At 47.2% G+C, this 21,646-nt stretch overlaps 5 protein-coding genes across 5 annotated transcripts; 3 read left to right on the top strand and 2 right to left on the bottom strand.

Annotated features, from left to right (window-relative positions):
• Positions 1-742: 742 nt before the first annotated feature.
• Positions 743-5,428, bottom strand: GLAREA_12008 (transcription mediator subunit Med12; the record flags this gene model as incomplete). The annotated part of the gene is made up of 4 exons (XM_008082790.1): positions 743-3,904; positions 3,951-4,155; positions 4,204-4,801; positions 4,855-5,428. 4 exons carry the CDS (start codon positions 5,426-5,428, stop codon positions 743-745), a joined length of 4,539 nt encoding a protein of 1,512 aa, XP_008080981.1.
• Positions 5,429-7,817: 2,389 nt separating this feature from the next.
• GLAREA_12007 (uncharacterized protein) lies at positions 7,818-8,368 on the top strand (the record flags this gene model as incomplete). Its single annotated transcript, XM_008082789.1, has 3 exons — positions 7,818-7,854; positions 7,907-7,997; positions 8,077-8,368. The coding sequence occupies 3 exons, from the start codon at positions 7,818-7,820 to the stop codon at positions 8,366-8,368; spliced, it is 420 nt and encodes a 139-aa protein (XP_008080980.1).
• An 885-nt stretch (positions 8,369-9,253) lies between these two features.
• GLAREA_12006 (uncharacterized protein) lies at positions 9,254-10,036 on the top strand (the record flags this gene model as incomplete). The annotated part of the gene is made up of 1 exon (XM_008082788.1): positions 9,254-10,036. One exon carries the CDS (start codon positions 9,254-9,256, stop codon positions 10,034-10,036), a length of 783 nt encoding a protein of 260 aa, XP_008080979.1.
• Positions 10,037-11,461: 1,425 nt separating this feature from the next.
• On the bottom strand, positions 11,462-14,739 carry GLAREA_12005 (RNA-binding, RBD; the record flags this gene model as incomplete). Its single annotated transcript, XM_008082787.1, has 10 exons — positions 11,462-12,121; positions 12,176-12,249; positions 12,300-12,552; positions 12,605-12,792; positions 12,849-12,939; positions 12,988-13,117; positions 13,169-13,546; positions 13,596-13,740; positions 13,849-13,941; positions 14,655-14,739. 10 exons carry the CDS (start codon positions 14,737-14,739, stop codon positions 11,462-11,464), a joined length of 2,097 nt encoding a protein of 698 aa, XP_008080978.1.
• A 3,329-nt stretch (positions 14,740-18,068) lies between these two features.
• GLAREA_12004 (Galactose-binding protein) lies at positions 18,069-18,932 on the top strand (the record flags this gene model as incomplete). The annotated part of the gene is made up of 2 exons (XM_008082786.1): positions 18,069-18,144; positions 18,211-18,932. 2 exons carry the CDS (start codon positions 18,069-18,071, stop codon positions 18,930-18,932), a joined length of 798 nt encoding a protein of 265 aa, XP_008080977.1.
• Between the last annotated feature and the right edge of the window lie 2,714 nt (positions 18,933-21,646).

Below are 21,646 nucleotides of genomic sequence, written 5' to 3'. Positions count from 1 at the left end.
AACTCTCTGATTCACAATTCCGTGTCGCGCATTCGACATCTAACTCGTCTTGCAATCGTGGCCGCTGCGCATTCGTGAATACAGAAGCAAGCAGGTTTGGGTTGGATTCCAGGATCCTCGTCATCTCGCGGCTCCCGTGTTCGACAGCTTGGGGTGGCACTAAGCGAGCGGCAGGCAGTGCTGTACGTACCGACAGGGGTGAGGTGCAAATGGAAGGAATATCCTATCTAAAATATCCTCTATATTTGCGGAAAAATCAACACAGCCTTCAAATAATAATATCTCGCAAAGTTTGGTCTGTGAATCATAGAGAGATCTACAGTATGGATGTTTAATCTATACAAAGTTTCATCTACTTATCAGACGAAAATATGGGTCTTACGCTCCGACTACCAAGACCTCCGATGTCACCAAAGCTCACGAACTTCAATCTCACATCCACATCCTAAGCAACAGCATTTCAAACACTGATTATATCGTATCTTCAAATCCTGGTATCATAACACATTCAAGCCATGCCATCCATCCAATCCTTCATTCAAACACAAACAAAAATTCCAAAAGTCCTTCCCCCCAATCCAACAAAAGTTTCAATACCAATACCACCCAGAAGCCCCTACAGGTATATACTCTAAATGCACACTTCCACTAAACTCCAAACAACCAAATCCTATGCCAACCCAATTATCAAAATCCAAGTTGAAATAATCCTACAACACCATTTCCAAGTGCCCCATTAACATCATCCTCTTCTCGCTCCAAACAGCGTAAGATTAAGACTAGTATCATTCTCTCCAACGTTAGGCGTAGGTTCTTCCAGCATCTCCCATCTCCTTAATACAAATGGAGTTAATTTATCCCTATTAGCACCCATGAATGGACGAGGATCGGTATTGTTTTCACCAGGCGCCGTTGTCGGTGGAGTGTCTTTTTGGGATAGGACCAGCCCGTCAGATGGGCTCGGTTGGAAACTAAATAGGTAATACATTTGAGCGTTATGCATGGTTTCGTAGAGACTGCGAACAGCTTGTTGTCGAAAATCCTCTGGAAGCCCGTCAACGAGGTAGATGGCGAGGTCGTTAATTTGTTCTGAAAGATCGTGTGCCGGAGAGGTGTTCGTATCCAAGGCTTGAAGTTCGAGCAGGATGGCGGAGAGTGAGAGGATCACTTTAGCGCGGTTCTCGTGGCCAGGCTTTGTGGATTCGAACTCGGAGGTATGGAGGGTGATGAATCTCAACAGCAGTGGTAACCATTTTCGGATCACATCATCCTTCGCCGGTATGTTTTGGGTGGTGGAAATTAAAACTCGAACGCCATTAAGCACGATTAAAATGTCCTGCGCGATACTCGTGTTATTCGATGTCTTGTTCTCCGTCTCCGCTACGCTGTATGCTGTGGAGTCTACTATACGAAGTAAGTTGTTTGCATGCTCCAGCCGAGCATTTAGTTTTGACGGTTCGTAAGTGCTGATTGTTTTCGGAGATGGAATCAAAGCCAGGAATTGAAGTTCGGATCGCCTTCGAAGGTGTTGAGCGACTGAAACTTCCAATAATGGAACAATGCTCGCCCAAGCAGTCTTTCCTGAGTTCACAGCTGCTTCGATAGCACTATCAAAAGCTTGTAGTCGACTGGTTTTGGCATCGTCGACGCCCGCCATTGTGCTATCTTCCCCACTGAACATCGACTCGAGTTTTATCTGACAGAATGGTAACGTCAGATCATTGGCAACCTTTAGTATAGCCTCAGTAGAATCATCGCCGTTGCTGTCACCATTTCCGAAGAGAAGTTGATTGACAATAGATGTAATTACTCGCGCAGCAGCCGAATTCTCCGTCTTCAGAAGGGGTGTCACGAGTGACTGGATGACCATATCTGGCTGAAGAAGGGCGAATCTTTGTAGGACTTCAAAGGAATTGTGATCGCGGATGATAGCAAATACATCTGGCAAGATAGGGGATCCAGGCGTGGCTTTCTGCGAGCGCGCTTGCTCGACTCCGTATTGGATGCTAGATACCACTTGCTCGGGAGAATCTTTGTATGTGTTTGCTTGTCTGACCCGCAGTCTATAAGAGTCTTCGGCGCCCATAGCTTGAATCGTGCTCGTGGGTGTACTGAGGAGTAGTTGTACTAATTCTTGCGAAATCCTGGAGTTAGATAACGCATTTCCGGGTATATCCACAGTCTTGCACATTTTCGAAATGTCGGTCAGGGAGAGGCAGCCAAAGCTGACTAGAGGGCCGAGAGCCATCATCATGCTTGGTCGCCCGGGCAATGCTAGAAATTTCTTGAGCCAAGCCGCAATCAGCGTGTCGAAATGTTCAGCATCAAAAGGCCGAAGTCTAGTTAACAACAAGCCACAATTTTTCTGCTCGCGAGGCGACTTCTCCCAGGTGGATTCCAGGTGATGGGATATTCTCTCAAACAGACGACCTAAGGTTGGTTGATCCATACTATTGCCACTTGCCAAGATCTTCTCCATTTCCTCGAAAAAGTCCACCTCCGAAGTCTGGGTGATAGCGATATGGTCTGAAACTGGGGAGCAAGCATCAGCTGCTGTCCGTCTATCATAAAGAGCAAGTTCTTGCGCCCATTGCTGAGCAGCCACTCGTTGACTGGGTATTCTAGAAGCAAGATCTGCGAGCGACGCCAGAAGTGTCCTAGGAAGAGAGTCGTGGCCATTCGCGAGTATCCGTAGCCGAGTCGAAAGTATCTCGAATAAGCTTTGGACGGCACCAATCGCCGCGAGGGTATCGATGTGTAGATTAATCGTATCGGCGCATGACGCCAACACCTCGGGATCGTTAGAGCTTACAGTGATCTTCAATACATCTGCTAGCATGGAATAGTCTTCAATCAGCTCAAGATAGTACCGTACTTTGTCGAAATCCGCTGCTGTAATCGTAGGTTGTTCCACCCTTTTCGCTGGTCCCGCTTCCCACGCTTCAGGTTGTATCTTCGCCGTTTGTCGCATGTGAAGCATGACTTTATGTCTGAGCCATAGTCCAATCTCGGATTTACTCGACCTGCTCAGTTTCGATATCAAAGTGACTGGATCGCCCACAACCACAGCCTCATCCAGATCCATGTCAGAGTCCTGGGCCGACCTCATGGCCGGAAGATTATTATTCATAAACGCCATACAATTCCGCATATTATCCTCCTCCTCATCAACCGAAATTTCAACTCGGTCAAGCAGTGTCGAATGAAGGTTTAGGATACCCTCGCTCAAGTTGTGCGTGGGAAGCTCCGCAAGTAGTCGTGTTGCACAAGGTCCATCGGGTGCAACATCTGTGACGTTTTGTAAACCACCTCTTGAGATCAACCATTGGATATATTTGGCAGTGGAAAAGTGTTCCGATCGTGCCAGTTCAGATATCAGATGATAAAAGGCAGGCTTATCACGACCAGTACTACACTGTTCCGAGTCGGCAAAGTCAAGAATTGCGCTAGTTAGGTCGAATCCATTTTTAGCCCAGAATCTGCAAATCCTCGCTGCCACGTAGGTTTTCGTACAACCTGGTCGATGCGAAGATGTGGACCACGCGATGACCGCTCGAATAAGCAATAACTTGTCTTGGTCAATTTTCCAACAGCGCTTAGGTAAATCATCTGACGGAAGACCGGACAAGGTTTGGTCGAGTAGTTGAATAATGCGTTGTTGGGGTGTTGATTCTTTATCTTTGCCGGGCAAGCTTAAACGCCTATTTCTTCGGTCGATATTCTCAAACGAAGTTCTAGGGTAGTTGACATCTGAAGAGAAGTCCGACTGAATGACTTCTCGGTGCTTCGCCCATGCCGATGGCGAAATGAAGCTGTCAGGATAAGATTTCATCAGCGACTTCAATAACTGGCGCAACCGCTCAGTCAAAGGAGCTACGATATCCTGATCAGGGTTGCCCGCAGCCTGTAAAAAATTAGCTTCAGTGCTAAACAGTTTAAAGTAGACAAACCTCGGTAAAATGCTTCATTAACGCTGTTGCCAGCCTCCTTCCGTATTTCCGGTATTGCATCAAATCTTTCCAGTAGATTTGAGTGATTAAGATCCAAAGTGGTAGCTTGGCTTGAGGTGAGTTTTCCAAAGATGATACAAGCCATTCCATATAATGCTCTCTATCCAGGAGATGCTCCGCGTGGAAATGTGCTGCGAGACGTATCCTATGCTGAATTAGTAAATATCAATATCGCAAAGATCATCTTTCTTACGCATAATTAACTCGTTCTCGAAACTCAGGCTCGCCGCAGCCTCCAATAACACTCTCCACAAACTGCTCTACGCAAACTGTAAAATCGCGAATCCATTTCGCTTCACCTCCCATAGCAAAAGTGCCGCTGACACCTTTCCTTCTAAATCCTCGCAATTCGTTTGCTCCAACACACTTGGCCAGCCAAACGGCTCTTTCAATAGGTATGTTTTTGGTCAATGATTGATCCAATAGCACTTTTCCACGAATTCCATGTGGAATCGATCGACTCAATCGGCGCAAAGATATGGTGGGGTTGGCCAAATCCTTTAACCACATTTCCCTCTTCGTATCGGTGACTGTTACACGAGGCGGAGGCTTAAATGTCGATGTCGTGGTGATCTGGCCGTGTGCTCGCCTCGCTGCCAGAATGCTGGTGAATATCGAAGATAATGTTTGCAGCCCGGTCTTATGTTTTAATGCAGGGAAGAGGGCGGCCCTCGCAGAAGCAGCCTCATTATGTGTCATTGGATTCTTCTCATAATATCCTCCACGGATTATCTCCGCCGAAAATTGGTCCTCCGGGTGGTTTCCAGTCCAGGGAAAGAAATCGACATGGCCTAAAGGAGTGTTAGTGCGCAAAGATATGCCCAAGTGAGTATATTGAACATACCATTATTTGGAACGCGCGGTGCTGCCGCTGGTACCTCCAGAGTATACGGCTTCGGTCGGACATCCTTCTTAGCTGTGCTTGCAGCAACCGGCCGCACCTTTCTAGAACTCGAAGGAGCATACTGTCCAGGTCTAACCGGCAAAGGCATAGGTTTCGTCGCAGATTCTCCATGACCTCCCTCTTGCGCCGCGCGAGGGCTGAGGTTCAGGTTGCTGACGTTCGGAATCTCGAAATGAAGCTGCGAACGAGCGTGAGGAGTAACATTTGGTCGCCAGGTCGGCGTCACCGCAGACGCCGTCTTAGGAGACTCTATAAATTCCCGATTGTTCGTGTCTGATATCTCCAATTTGAGGCGCGAACCCCCCATTCTCGGTATTGTCCCATAACGTCCCTGTGCGGCATCCGTCCCATCGAACGTCAAGTCCACGAAGCCATCGGTGCCCCTTCTCGTCGGGGAAGAAGACGGGAATTGTTGCGAGAGCGTGCGGTGCGGTGGTGGTCGGGGGATGGTGTTCGTGGTACTCAACGAGCGCTGGGGCGGCTGTCGCTGGCCCAGGATGGGTCGAGAGGTCATACTGGAGCCATTTCGAGACGGAACATGGGCGATTTCGAGGGGATGATTGTTTGAAGCGGAGGGGGTGCAAGTGTCGGGTCGACGATGAAGGGAAATGAGGCGATTGCAGCGGTGGTGAGGTCGGTCGTTGGGATGTGCGTCGCTGGTGTGATGGTCGTCGTCTGTTGTGGCAGTGGAAATATGTTCGGTTGTCGTCAAGGTCGGACTTGGAGTGAGGGCGCATCCGGGAAAAGCGAAGCACAGTGTGCTGCTTGGGTGGACTGAGTGGAGGCCGTCAGCGAGCCAGCGATTCGGCCAAGCCACGAAACACGCCTAAAAGGGAGTAGCAACCATGAATGCATGCGACTAAGAGGAGCCAGGTAGGAGGTTTCTGGCTCTTCGGGACGATATCATGGGCCAGCTGCATCCATTGAAGAAGTGTATTAATTGGGGCAACCTGATTCTGTTGACCAAATACACTTATCATAGTCCGGTGATTGCATCTGGACAGCGAGAACGAGCCATAAGCAACGGGGCTAGAGGGGAGCATCCGCGAGATCTACGGTGGATGGCGTATCTAATACCTGTTCGTTTTCGGGTGTGACAGTGAGACTTTGAGACCCAGATGATTTGCTGCTGGGGTCGAGGGTGGACGAGACGACAACGAGGAAAGGCGGGCGAATCTATCGCCTAGAGGGGGGGTCATTGGGAAAAACAACTCCGGATGAGTTTACAAGTTACCTTGAACAGAACTCTACTTACGTTGCAATATGTGTTGTAACTATCAACCTGCATTTCAGCTGTTAACCGTCTCGAAATCTTACCAACTAAGCGACTGAATAATCACAGCCATTCCTCAAGTGTATCAGCTTCCCCAATCCAGTCCGTTCTCGCCACCTCTAGCAATCCTGCACTAAACACCACACCTGCGATTCAGAGACAGCTCTCCCACGTCCTTTGTCATGCAGCCGAAAGGTGCGGTTGCTGACCTTGAACAGTGGATACTTATCTATACGCAAGCACTTGGCAGGATGGGACAAGATCGATTATCGGTAACCCCTCTATCTTGGTCCGCCAGCTCTCCTCTTTCAGGGACTATTATTTTCCGTATCAGAGTTTGGGGGTCCATCACTCGGATAGTCGATGCAACGTCCTTGATCGGTTTGTTACATTTCACCGTCTTTACCGTCCTTACCACCCTCTCTTTTCGGCCGATTTCTTCAATCAAGCAAACGGAGGATGATTCAATTCAAAAGAGAAATCAGAACAGGCAACTTTCGGAATACCTAGATACTTGCGACTCAGGTATCAATTATCACTCGCTTGAGATGATTAAGTGTTCCTAAACCCCTACTATATCGATCGGCACGCAGCTTCCGTCGAACAGGCACCTCTTCCACGTTCAGCCAGGACTTCCACGGCTGTATCCTTTTTGAACAGTGGTAGAGGTGTCGTGACGTCTTTTCTAATCTATACTTAGATTGAATAGAACGTCGAGATAAAAGAAATGCCAGTTCTCGAATTATCATTGGCCAATAATGAAGAAATGAAAATTAAACATATCAGATGCTTCAGACAATATCTGTCCATCACTTCTCACTCGAGAGACTCCAAATTCAAACCCGTAAAGACAGATAAAGCACAATAATACGTGCCTCACAACCCTCGGGCAACAGGACCATACCTTCCAAATCCAGTCATTGGCCATCCATACTATCCCCTCCCTCCCACATGCGCAATTCTTTTTCTGGACAATCCCTCGTGCCTGGGAGTGCATACCGGGAGAGAAGCCGTGGTGGTACTGCTGATTGCAGTTTAGCCAGTGGCAGGGAATGTAATCCATGGACCGTTTAAATGCAGCATCAGTCAGCGTGGTGGTGAGTTGGGTTGGTGTTGACCCCAGAGATTGTAGGTTGGAGATGGTGGTCAGATTGCGGGTTTGTGGAGAGCTGATGGGTTGATGGGTTCAATTGGGTTGGTTGCAATTTGACAAGTGAGAGAAAGAGAGATGAGATAGAAGGTTATGACAACGACAGGGGCAGCATCTGAGAGACTTTGGAAGAAGCATTTTGAAAAAAAGAGGAAGATATGAAAGATGTTTGAACCAATTCTACTGGAATGTGAGGTTACGTCAAATGCAGATACTTTTGACTGAAGATGGCGAAGTCGAGTTGACTTTTGTATTCGTGATAGATTTTGCTCACACACACACCCGCTCTGAAATCTACATCCTCCACGCGTATTTCCCAGCATGGCCTCCTATCCAATCACCTTCCATCCCGCTCCACCCCAGACCCACCTCCTCTCCGCGCATCCAGAAGCTCTCCAGAACAACCTCATCTCAAGCTCCCCATCCCAATTCGAATTCCTCATACCTCCCACTTAAGCCTCACTGCCCTCGACCGCAATCATGAGCGCCAAAAAAGACATGCGTCGTCCGGACCTAAGTAAGTAAACTCTCCATTCCCTTCAGCGCACAGAACTAATGCATTGCGCCAGTAATACCCTACCAAGAACCCGCGCCCAAAGAATCCGCAAGTGATATCGCAGGGACGCTGGCGAGTACCCTTCCTATGGCTGCTATGTTCACGTAAGGACTCCTCCCCATACCACAAAGGCCTCCCATACCGAAATACAACATACTGGAATTGGGCTAACACTATATCCAGTCGCAACAAATTCATCTCCTGGGCCGCAGTCGTGCTAGCAATCCAGAATTGGTTGGGCGAGAGTCAGGATACGAAGAAGACGACTAGTCAGCCGGCGTATTTCTCGGTCGGGATGTCGTGTATGTATTCCTGTACCTCTAAGGGAAATGGGAAAAGAAAGAAGGAGAAGAACAAGGCTAATGCGGTTTTAGTAATGTCCTTGGCGGTTACTTATTTACCTCTGTTTATGCCACCGCCTGGGGGTGTGAAGACGGCTACGGGGACGGAAGCACCTGCGCCTGCGAGTTTGTGAGGAAGCATAGAGAGAATAAGGAAGTGGAGAGGGGGAGACGAACAAAATGGGGGAGAGAAGGGGAGGATGTCGTCAATGAGTAGTTATCTCGGATTTATGACGAGAATAGGACCTTTAGGAACGGACAGGAGGCGAAGGGTTGTATATTATTGGTTGACTGTGAGTGCTATTGTACTATATGGCGTCCGAATATGGAATCATAATACCATCTAGTTTGGATATCGGCTTTGAGTTTGTCCCGAACGATTTGCACAGCTTTCTATGACGGGTCTGAATATATGGTAGCCAGTCGCTTTGCACAGCATGGTTTTACTTTCCAAATAATTTCAAACCCACAATTACTCTGCTTGTTTTTCTCTCGACTCTAGACTGGCGAGCGCCAGTTCATACCCAAGTACCCTTTCACTCGCACATTACTCCACAACACAAGAAGAAAATGGTATTCTACACCTCATCTAGGTACCTCAAAATTTACAACCTCTCACAAGAGCACTTGCCTTTCTTCATCTCCCAGCTCCTCAAATATCTCTCGGGAACAGGTTTCACTAGAAGCCAAGGGGACAAGAGGAGAGCGAGTAACTTCCGAGTCCCTCTCATCAACAGCATTCATTGCGTAAACCATTCCTTACAAAACTTGATTGAGAGATCTCACACCTTTATAGAAACAATGAGGATATAAGAATACCCAGGATTAAATGCCTACATAAACGAGGCTACCTACATCCCCGAAACGGCCCCCACCTCGCATATCCCCCTCCCTCTCCAAGAATCCCCGCAAGGCTGACTTGCCTCAAGATATATATCCCCATACCTCCCTCCCAACCCACCACCACTCCCCCAAAACACAACCCCTCTTATCACCACCACCATCCCATATCCATCACAATGTCCCCAACCCGTACATTCCACCCCTACCCCTCCCTGCCCCCCGAACTCCGCGCCCTAATCCTCCACCACGCTCACCACCTAACCCCTCCCCAAACCCTCCCCCTCCACCTCCAAAAATCCGACCTCGACTACCTCCGTCCGCACCGCCCACCCTGCCACAACAACCCCCACATCCTGATTCCCCGCCTCCCTATCCCCTCTCTCCTGCACGCCTTTCACGAGTCCCGCGCCCTTGCCCTCCAGTTCTACACGTTAGGTTTCGATGGCGGCTACGGCCGTCGAACCCTAAAAATGGGCCGCGACGACGACGATATCGAAGCCTTCACGACCTGCGTCCACGAACTCGCCGCTTCAGAGCACGGCCGTGATTTCTACTGGCGCCCCGAGATTGATATCGTAGTGCTCGACGACAAGCCGCTGGGGTTCGGTGATGCGAGTTGGATATTCGGGGGTGCGACGGGGATCAGATTGCCGCGGTTGGGGAGGGTTATGGTGTATTATGACACGTTTATGGGATTAGGGCTGGGGAATGGGGTGGAGGTTGAGGGGATGGAGGAGTTGCTTGTTGTTGTTAGGGGACGGGGGAGGGGGGTGCCGGGGGAGATGTTGCTTGGGAGGGGGGATGTGGGGAGGGTTTTGAGGGGGGCGGGGGTGAGGAGGGGGGATGGGGGGGAGGTTTTGGTGGAGGGGGTTTGGGAGGAGGATGATCTGGAAGGGCGGAAGGTGGAGGGGTATGAGGGGTGGGTTGAGAGGTATGGGAGGAGGGGTGGTGGTGTTTAAGTGTCTGATGTGGAGGTTTAAAGGAGGCTGTCTAGATGCTAGAAGTTTTCAGGATAGGATATCAAAATGGATGGTACAGTTATTATGAATCATGAGAGTAAGGAATTTTTGTTTTTGAAAATTGGAGTCACTGTAACGGCCTAAGATGGAATATCCAATAGATAAAACGGGGAGTTCTGAATTACTAGTTATTTCTCACCTACAAGTACATTCTTCTAAATACAGGTCATATTATATTCACACCTACAATCTAGAAAACCATCAGATCTAAAAAGAAAACACACATCACTAGATGAAAACCACCCAAAGACAAATCAGCAACCAAACACCCCCTCCTCCAAAGCACACAGCATTCAATAACTAAACCACATACCATCCAACCCTAGAACCAATCGCTCCTTATCCAAGTATACTCCCAACCCTGGAACAAGAAACCCCTGCGGATCTTCAGGAAGATCGAACATCCAGCAAGCAATCTCCACAAGATCTAGCTACTTCAAACACTCTGAATAATAACGAAGGTAGACTTCATTCCAACTTTCCCTACTTCCTTCCCAACACCGAAACCCACTCCACTCTCTCCTCTCCCGATGACACAACAAAAGCTTTATCAGATAAATCTAGCTAAGTTCATGCCGAGTCTTCGTCAATCAAAAGGATTAAAGATTGCAAGAGATTCAAGAAAATGCCGATATGGTTAAAATCGATTCCACAAATTCAATCAATGGTTCGATTATTATCATACCGAGATTTGACGATGAGAAGGCAACTGAAATGCGAAACGCGATAGTTTATCTTCTTCTTGTTGATCTGATGCATTGCTTCCTCTTTCTTCTCTACGAGATGATACCAGAGTACTATAAACGCGACGTTGTAGATCAGTCTTGAATCCACGAAGATGATAAGTTGAGAAAGATCTCACAGATTGTCATCACAACTTCCAAGCTTCTTAGTCATTAATTCTCTGAAGATGAAAAATTTCTATCTCCCTATTTGATTTCTTATTTCTAATAGGTCTCTAGAGAACCGTCTATCTTTCTGATCTCGTGAGAACTAACTCCTTCTACATCTTTTGAAAGCAAAGGTACATATGTTGAAAACTTTTGACCATAATGTCAATCCCTATCCTGTCTTAATTTCTTGTCCAAACGGAGCAAGAGATCAACAAGGAATGCAAGGGGACAATGGCAGAATAAATAGAAAAATACAGTCCCGTGTCAAATTTCACCTTGTGATGCTTTTTGCCTTCCCTCCAAATCAATAAAACGCCATTCTCTCTTGTTGTAACACAGAAGTCGGTGACAGATTGACCTACACACCTTCAACGAACAAATTATTTGTCATGACGTAGACGAATTGCAAATGATAGCCACTAAATTTTGAGCAAGGTTGTGTAAAGAGAATCTCAGTGTCAACACCAAGAGATTATTGGGACTCAAGAGTAGGCTCAGTAGTAGCGCTACCATGGCCAGCTGGAGTGGGTGTTGCAGAGCGGTCCTCGTGAACAGTTTCACCGTTGGAAGTGGCGCCAGTGTCATTGAAAGATGCAACTTGTTGTGGTTGATGATAACCTCCATAGGAAGGCGCGGGCATACCCATTGGTGAGTATGGATTGACGACATATTGGCCATTGTAGTAAGAGTATCCAGAAGGATACGCCATTGGAGAGCCCGAAGCTACAGACGGTGGGGGAGCTGTAGTGTAAGTTGGACTGGTCGGTGTAGAGGGAACAGCCGGATAACCATAATAGGCATACTGAGGCTGGTTGTAAGAAGTGGTTGCAGCAAAATACTGGCCATTTCCATCATGATATAGTGTTGATCCTGGGCTTGCAAATGACATAGGACTGAATGGAGGTGCGCCATATTGTTGATTGGACGGTGGCATAACATTCTGGGCTTGGAAAGCTGCTGGTGACATTTGGCTAATACTTTCTGAACCTCGACGATGCTCATGTGGTGATTGAGGAGACGAACCGTATGCCGAGATAGAAAGACCACGGCTGTGAGCTGATCGCTTCTTTGTCGCGGCATCCGGGTCCTTTTGAGACACACGAAGAACCTTGCCCCCAAAAGAAAACCCGTTCTGGAACCGGTCAGCAAACACAGTCAATGAAGTGGGATGATGGTAATAACTTACCTTTGCTGGAATGGCACGCGTAACAGCAACTGCGGAATTGAATTCGACAAACGCAAAGCAGAACTTTTCAGCGCCTGTGCAATCATTAGCATTTCTGCAGATACAACCTCATCAGCAGACTTACCATCATATTTCGAGGTAGCCTCTCGAACGACGATGTTGTTGATGGTACCGTAATGTTCAAAGAGTTGAGCAATCTGCGCCTCAGTGGTCGACATTGGAAGATTACCAACGAAGATGGAACGGCGGTCAACCTCATAGCGATCAAGATAATCACGATCAGCAGATGAAGTGCTTACATGGCGAGTTGGGCGTGGAGGTGTTGATGCCATGCCAGCGACAGCCTGGATCTTGTAGACATCATGGTTGCGGAATGCCTGGAATATGTCAGAAACCGAACGTGAGTCCTGATATGTTGATAAAACTCACAGCAAATGCAGCTTGGCCAACATCGTAAAGCTCAAACTCAAGAATGACACCTTCGTTGAGGTTCAAGGAGGTCCGCTCGACAGGAGTTGCGGTATAGCATTGCGTAATTGTGCCAAAGGTTTCGAAGAGCGAAAGAACCTCTTGTGGGGTGACCACTGCACCATACTTACGTTCAACGAAGAACAACCCTTTATTGTTGCTTAGCACATTGTCGAAAACGTCGGAGGATAAATGGAAAACTCACTATGTGCTTTGGCCTTTTCGCAACGGCAGGGACGACCCTTAATGAGTCTTCCTCTGCCCTCACGAATTGCTCGCTCGGCATGTTCAGGAGTCTATTATAATGTTAGATGCATCTCACCCCAGATGCGAACTGAAATTACCGTGTATTGGCAAAATGCGAATGGCATTTGCTTCCCATCGCGGCGAATCTTGACGTAAACTGATCCATATTCGCGGAAGATCTGCGTGACAGCAACCTGTAGTGATTCCTCGGATTCGGATTGAAGAAGGCTTCAAGAGAGTCAGTATGCGATCGATGATGCGAGGTTCTAACAGGCTTACTTTGCGACAAAGACACAGCAAGATGGCGGGAAGATGGATTGTGAATTTTCATCTTTGACCAACGTAGCACTAGCAACTTCATCGTTTGCGCCTTCGGGCAAAAACTTGTCGTCGAATAATGCTTTGTCACCTGCTTCGTTATGAACTTTCTTGATGACGTGATCAGACTTCTCTTCCGAATGAGAGTCCTGGTTATCAAGAGAGCTGCCTGAACGTCTCCAATTTGAGGAGTCAGAGCCACGATTTTCGGAACTTCGCTTATGAGTTGCAGTCGAAGTTTGTGCTGCCCCGTTTTCAGAGCTCGAATTTCGTGGGGGAGATGCAAAAGGATCATCTGCAAGAGCCAGATTTCCTTTCAAGACGAACGGGCCCTTGGCTCTAAAACAAAGTCAGTAATGGTCGGCATGTAGAGAAGGGCAGAGCTTACTTAATTGGTGAGGATGACTCCGGAGACTTGGCCTTGATGCAATCTGCCGAGTACGCTCCAGCACAGTCCAACTTGACCTTGACATCGCTCTTCTTATCGTTGTCGTCGAGTGAAAGTTTTGCAACACCACTCAGAGAGACCCCTCCTGCAGAACGTGTTAGTGAAGCGTCTGAGTTACTGCCGATATCTTGAGGTCAAAAGGAACAGATGGCCATTACGCGAAGGCGAGGGTCAGAGGCACCAAACACCTCACCTCGCCAGTCCACTGTGTGAGCTGTGTACGAAGTATTAACCTGAACAGAGGCAATTTCATCCAACACTACTGGACGATACATGATGACAGCGCCTAGGTGAAATGATGAGGAATGGTTCCCAGGAGAACGAACCATCATAGAATACAACGAAGGGAACAAAGGACGATCACACCAAGCTATCAGGTAAGGCAAAAGACTCGCGAGCGAAAAAGTGACACATTCCACAAGAGCCAAAAATGTCATATGCCAAAGTGAGTCTGGGATCTGACACCAAGTGGCTGGTTGTGTGGGGTTTTGCCAGGCTCGTTAACCGGCGCAACTGCATAAAAGGGACACAAGTAGCCATCCCTGCAGTGAGTTCTGCGTGCTTGAAGAGGAAGTACATAGTTCTTGAAGAAAACAGCTTGGCGGGAAAAAGCGCATTTGGTGCTGTGGCTCTGGTGTATGATCTTGCACGAACAGGAGTACACGAATACAGAGCCATGCGAAGCTCTTGCAAAGCTCCTGGTCCTTGCCAGAGAGAAGACGAGTGTCGCGATCGAGAGTAATGTAGGGTAAGGAGATGGGGATGGGGATATGTGTGTGTTTGTGTGCTTTGAAGCATGGAATAGAGCTGATGCTGTAGGTTCTAGACACGCCCACATCGCGCCATAAGACGCGCAGGTTGTCGCACTCGCGTATGAGGATGAGGGGTATTCGCAAGCGCTTTGAAAGGAAAAACATTGCGTGGCATACGCTTTTAGATGTGTGGGATGTAGGTGTGGATGTGACGTGCAGAGGATATGATATGAAGATATACACGTACCATGCTCAGCTGGCTGCTGCTCTCCCTCATCGTCTGTCTGCTCGATGGCCTCGTTGCAGATATCATCCTTATTAACGACCTTCATGACTGGTTTGCTTGTTTGTTTTTGTCGATCGAAGACGGAATCGAGTATTGCGGAGTTGAGTTGCTATGCTTGAAGGCTACGCAGAAAGAACACGCGCGAGAATTTGAAGAAGGAAGAAGGAAGCTTTCGCGACCGCGGGGAAATCGGTACGAGTTGCGAAGTTGTTGTTGTTGTTGTTTGGAAGAAGGGAAGGAAGGAAGGAGGGAGAGGGTTTGTAGAAAGCTGGATGGGGCGTGACGATTCGCGCTAATGGTAAGGCGACGAGGACGAAACTCGCGGAATTATGATCCGGAGACTCACCTGGGCGGACGGTTGTTTTGTTAGGAAAAGGCAGATCCATGGATGTCTCTGGAAAACTGCTCAATGACGTGAATCTCATGAAGCTGAGCTTTGTTTTCTTGAGGAAGGAACGGAAAGATCCCGTCATGTTTCCCGTTTATTGATATGGCACAGAGACGAGGTCTGAATCGTTCCTTCCTCATGCAGATGATGGTTCTGGATGCGTTGCAGAGTTGAATTTCTATTGTTTTGCATACTGCAATTTGCAAATAGTACCTACATCCTATAATATCTTCATCCAAGACAATATCCTCTCGATCTCGCGCATGGCAAGACACCTAGTCTTATCCAACGTCCCGAATAACCTCAATAGCATCACGTTATGTCTAACAATGTAAACAATGAAGCCATTGACGTTACCCTCCGGTTTCTCACAGAATCGCGGCTAAGCGGCATCGTGAGAACAAGCGAGATGCTTCCTCAACTTCAACGCGACGCCGCGGCTATTGCCGGGAGCTTCCGGGACAGGTAGCTTCGACCACCGAGTCGTCCCGCGGGGTAGATCTAGTATCCAGCCCATGTTGCTGAAGTCCCTTGTGTGGATGTGCGAAGATCAAAAACAATGACGAAAGAACATGGAAGCTGCGCAGCTGTGCTTTTGCTTGAAATTGAAATCCACAATGTGCCTGAGGCTCAACGGGGAGAATAGAGAGCCGCGACTCTGCTGGAGGCAGCGCGTATACAAAACGGGAGCAGGGAACTGAGAACGAACAAAGGTCTCTTATTGCTTTCTCGGAGGCATGAAGCAGCGCTCCCTTTCTTTTTCCTTTGCCGTCTCTCTCTATTCAACATGATGAGAAGTGCGCCCGCATGGGTACCAAGCCGAAGCATGTGATGGAGAAAGAAAATACAACTCTTATTGCTGCTTGAGGTGCGTGGAGCAGCGCTCCCTTTCTTTTTTACCATCTCTCTGCATTCAACATGATGAGAGATGGCGCCCCAGCACGCGCCAAATGGGAGCATACATGGAATAAGAACATACGACTCTTGTTGCTTTGGCGGGGGCTTGAAGCAGTGCTGCCCTTTCCTTTTTACCGTCTCCCTTCATTGAACACGAGGAGAGACCCAAGAAAATGATGGAGAAACAGTTTTGAAGGAGACGCTTGACTTTTCGATATTGCGAGAACATGAGGTTTGGCAATTTCTGCTTCATACATGCTTCGAATTGTTGCGCAGTTTTCCCCTTTTCCAGTTCCATCTCTCATGCCTTGCTGTATTACTGCTCATTTCTTCCTTTCTTGTCTCTGCCTGCTTAACACATACTGCAGCTTTCGAGGTGCTCAAATATTGAGCGTCGCCCAACGAGTTCTAGCAGAGGAACAATGCTCTGCATATCCATTGGACCATGCTTTCCTATGTCAAGTGGCATCACTTGATGGCACTGTCGATGAAGAGAAGCATTGGTATGTCTCAGGGCAAGTAACAAGCGAGAACTGAACAGAAGTTGGTTGCTCTAGTATTTCAGGAGGTGTATGATAATGCTCTTTTACGGGTAGGTCAGCATTGGCAACTATTTGTGGTTACGAATATCTACTTTACACAAAACAGTATCAAGTCCTTGCTGTGTAATTCTTTTCCATATGGGACTGGGCCGTCTCGCAGATGCTAGGTACGTTATGGCGCTCGGTTTATTTTCATGCGCGTCTGTTTTTCCTCTTGCGATCGTGGTCCTCACATGGTATTAAGTATGCAGCATGGCTATTTTGAGTTAGTCAAGGATTCTTGAATGGGATCTTATGCTAACCAGCATGAATGCGGTGATTCCAAAGGATGATGGATTGATTTTCGCAAGATTTGGTGTTGTTTACGTTCGAGGCAGGAGGTCGCAGATTAGCTATCTAAATTTTACATGTCAAATCAGCACAGAACATAGGGAATTGCAGTCCAGAAGGAATCAATTGCACCGCCGTATGAGACCATCCTCCCCATTGCTTTTCGCATATAACGAGATTTGAGACGCTGACACGCGGGGTCACCAAAGGAGCTCCCTTGAGATGAGTCAAGTTATTTAGGTGCTAGCACCGCATCGCGGATGAGCAGCAGACTTGAGGTTCGAGTGAGAGCTGCGAGTAGTCAGCAATTAAATACAGAGGACATCTTGCAAAGTTACAAGATTGTTTGGACTTGTTGCTGTACTCTCGAAGGTGATCAAGCTTGCCTCAGATTGGGATCAATTCGCGAAAAGTTCTTAAGCGGGAAAGATACCGCGAGCAGGAAGAGCGCTAGCAGCTTCGCAAATGTCCAGCTGATCTACTTCAAGCTTAAAAATCGCACAAGTTTTTTCGCATATTAGCATTGATCTGCATTGGAGGACAAGATTAATCGTCGGCGGCGCCTCGCGTCTATTTTCTCCCAGGCGCTTTCATCTTCAATTGGAGCAAAGATGGCTTTAACTTCTTGGGCTGTGCAGTCTATCTGAATAAGAAAGGAATATACTGGTACCGAGAGCACTTTGAATCGTTGGATATCATCAGGGCAGACCAACATGGGTGTTTTCCAAGACATACCGAATGTTCCTTCCTCAGTCGCACTCTCTCTGCACATTAAATTTTAGAAAGATTCTTCTGCCTTCAGGAGCTCGGAGGCCTAGATGAAGTGACTATTCATTCTATAACGCAAGATCGTCGTTGGGTCAAGATGCGGTATATACAAAGAGTTTTCCTTGATATGAAATTGTACTGTTCTTTCAATGGATTTACGTACATATGGCTAGACCTGGTGATACGGCCTTAAGAAATGATGGCAGGAGTCCAACCTGAGACCAGGCAAACGTCATGAAGAAATTCGACAGTAACTGTGTAAATTACAGGTTGATCTTAGAAGTTGCAGAAATCAAATCGGATGTTGTCATTAAACTTGACGTTGAATTTGACATGGAGGCGGCTTCAACGCTATGATCTTAGCGCAATCCAAGCTCCAGCCACAATATGAACCTCATCGACATCCATCACAATACCATTACCAGGCATATTGTCAATTGACCTTCAACCATGAGGGTAACGCCCAATTTAAATCGAGGCTTCGTAGGCCGCAGTCTCGATGAGTTCAAAAAACAAGCTGCATTCGGTATACTTAAAGACTCCTCAATCTTCCATACAAACCAGACAAGAATACACACTAACATCATCACAGCACTCAGCGGCGAAGCCGTCAAACGCGCAACAAAACCCTACATCCTCCACACCTTCCACGAACCCTCCTCAATTGCCGCCTGCAAAGTAATGTCGGACAAAGACATCGGCGGCTTTTCCGCCTCCCACCTCGACTACATCCCACCCGTCACAACCGCCTCCTCCCCATCCCAGAACCCACACGGCCACGCCAAGTTCCACGGCAACATCTCCATCGAACTCCCCAAAGACCGACCAGACGTCCAGCGCACCGGCTTCGCCGCCTGGCGCACCCACGACCGTCCGCCCACCATCTTCGGCAAATCCCTCTGGAACGTCGACGTCTACGCTTTCCTCGCCCTGCGCATCAAGAGCGACGGCCGCAAGTACTTTGTGAATCTGCAGACGGAGTCGATCGTGCCTACGGATATCCACCAACATCGCCTGTATGCGAGGAGGCCCGGGGAGTGGGAGACGGTGCTGATTAAATGGGGGGAGTTTGTGCGCACGAATCATGGGATGGTGGTGGAGCCGCAGCGGGAGATTATGAAGCAGAAACTGAGGACGGTGGGGATTGGCCTTATTGATCGCGTGCCGGGACCGTTTGAGCTGTGTGTCGAGAGGATCTGGGCGACTAATGAGATGGGGGTGGAGGATATTAGGGAGGATGAGAGGGGGGAGGAGGGGATGTTGAAGGATAGTCATGGGAGGAGGATTAAGTGGGGGGATAAGGGGGAGAAATAGGGTGTTGTTGGGGTGGGATAATGGGATATGGCATGGAATTGGCGTTTGGGAAGGTGCAGGTATGTTGGTTTTGTTGTGTATTTCTTGATGATATTGTACAGTATACATATGGAAGAAAGCGGATGTGAGAAAGTAGCTTTAGGGAATATCCAAGGCATAAGCTTAAAACACAATGTCTCCAAAGATTTTTCATTCATATGAACACTACACTCTTCTCTTCATCTTCTTCATCTTTCCCCCTCCCGTATACCACCATCTCCAAAGCACCAACCCATCCATTTCGTCAACTCTCTACACACAACACAACCTCTCCCCCTCTTCCTCATAATCCCCATCCATCCCCTCCCCGCCCATTCAAAGCAACGTCACCGCCGAAAAACGCTAACATACCTGCTATCTACACCATCCGCCTCTCGTTCGCGTCATTGGTTTGTCGAATTTTATCTTTAGTATTTCCGAAGCATTTTGTTGTTAGCTACACTCGTCTGTCTAATTACATCTTTCGTTTACTTCACCTCTCTATCTCGTTTCGTGCTTCATTAACCCTACTTATCTATGATTTAGTCTGTGGTTATCTTTATTTGTCTGTCAAGTTTTGTTTTTCGCATGGCTGATGCTTGCTTGTTGTTGTTAGCTAGACTCGTCGGTTTAATTCCGCTTACGTTTCGTCTATCTCGTTTCATGTGCTCTCAACTCTATCTATCATGATTCCGTCTATGGTTATGTGCATTCGGCTGTCGAGTTTAGTCTTTTATATCTCTAATGCTCTCTTTAGTTAGCTGGACTCGTCCCTCCAATTCCGTCTTTCGTTTACTTTACTCGTTTGTCTAGTTTCGTGTGTTGTTAACCTCATTTGTTTATGATTTAGTTTATGGTTATCTTCATTCAGCTGTCGAGTTTCGCGTGTGGTCAACTTCTTCCGGTTTCTTGACTAATCTTGTCTACACATGACTTACCATCATGACTGAAGGATTATTTCCCGAAAAAGTATGTCTACTTCTCTGGGAAAATGATGTCGCTTGGGTCTCTTTGGAGAAGTTGAGGGAGGGAGAGTACTATTCGTTTTTCCTTTTCAGATTTGCTACTCTACATTATTTCCAGCTTTTGCTTGTAATATTTCAACTTTGAGAGTAATCGACGTGGTTTGTTTCTCTGTTAGCTTCGAAGCGTACTTTGTTTCAGTTTTGCCTTAGTATCTAGTTTTAGTAAATTTTGATTATTCGTATATCGCTTGCTATCTAAAATCATCTCGGTTCAGCGTACATCTCTGAATGTGAAAGATGAAAGTGCAAATATAGTCTCGTTAATGAAAGGGGAGCAGAGGTGGCTAGATTTTGCCATCAAATTCGCCTGCATACATGTATTCGGCTCTCATGTCGATTCAACTGGTCACGAGTCCTGATTATCATAACTCTATCCAGTCTGGCAGTTAAAGAAACTGCCTACAATTAGCAAGACCATAAAGTTCCCTAAGTACAAACGAGGCTTGATGTGCGAGTCAGCCGACTACCTAGTGGACTGAACTATAGATATATTCGTCCATCTTTCCTCGTGTCCTTTTTCTTTTCTTTCGTTCTTACGTACATCTCCTGGTTAATTGCCTTTTGCAATATTCTCTGAATCAGACACGCCTTCTAGCAAAGATACTTCATTAATTTTTATCCCACATTATCATCTATCAGCACCTCTTGCAAGGATGTACCTCCTCACTATTTTAACCTCTATTTCCACCTTCTTGCCACTTGTCTTTTGCTCCCCTGCCGTACCAAATATCGTCAGCCGTGATGATACTCTAGTGATACCTAACACGCCACCTCCCTCTCCACTAGATATCAAGTGTTGCGACACCATCAGTCGAGGTTGGAATTATGGTTTTGGCCCCAAGTTTGACCCGATCAGAACATGCCTGTAGGTAACTGTGATTCATCAGAGAGCTTTTCCAGGCAACACTAACTGATGATACCCTAGTGACCAGGAAGGAATCATTGAGATCATGCCGGGCTATCATACTGTGAACGGTTGTAATAATGCAGTCGAGGTGTGGATGTGTAATGATGTAATCCTTCCCCACGAGTTTCTACCCGCCATTTGAAGCTGACACAACACAGGACAAAGAGCCCATTTACCCGCAAAGGCGTGAGGTAGCAAAAACTATCTCCAATGTTGAAGCCAAATGTGAGAAGCCAATTGAGAAATCACCTGTAGAAGGGCTGCCGGGTCGTGGGGTAAGTTGTGGCCAGGGTTTTCAGAATGACAGGGGTTATAATGTCATTCTCAAGGCATGCTAGATATCTTCTTAATTTGTTATCCCATGTTTCATGGGAGCTTCTTAGGTTTGGACATATTCAGACGACCTTCGTAATCACAGCATGAGACAGCTCGGCATTTCTGGTTATAGCTTTGATGGAATCTAGGTGTTCTTAAGAGACTTCTCTAACTTGCAAGGAGAAGACCGACTCTTGGATGTTAAATAGCGAAAGAGACAATATACATCGTTACTTTATCTCAGATCTTGGTCTAACTTTAACGGATATTTTTGTCAACTGTCCTTGCTGTCTTCCAGTTATTTCCTAACATGTCATCAACAAGTGCTAATCCAGACACTTCTTATGAGCCTTTTCTTGTGTGTTTGGCTGAAACTGGCTTTGAATACAGGCGTGTATATCTGAATAATTGACAGACTATGTCTCCATTGTTAAACGTGGCCAAAACTA

Source organism: Glarea lozoyensis (assembly GCF_000409485.1).
Source record: "Glarea lozoyensis ATCC 20868 chromosome Unknown GLAREA17, whole genome shotgun sequence".
NCBI classification, from domain to species: domain Eukaryota; kingdom Fungi; phylum Ascomycota; class Leotiomycetes; order Helotiales; family Helotiaceae; genus Glarea; species Glarea lozoyensis.
Note: the sequence above shows the minus strand (reverse complement) of the source record. Positions and strands in the feature narration are given on the sequence as shown.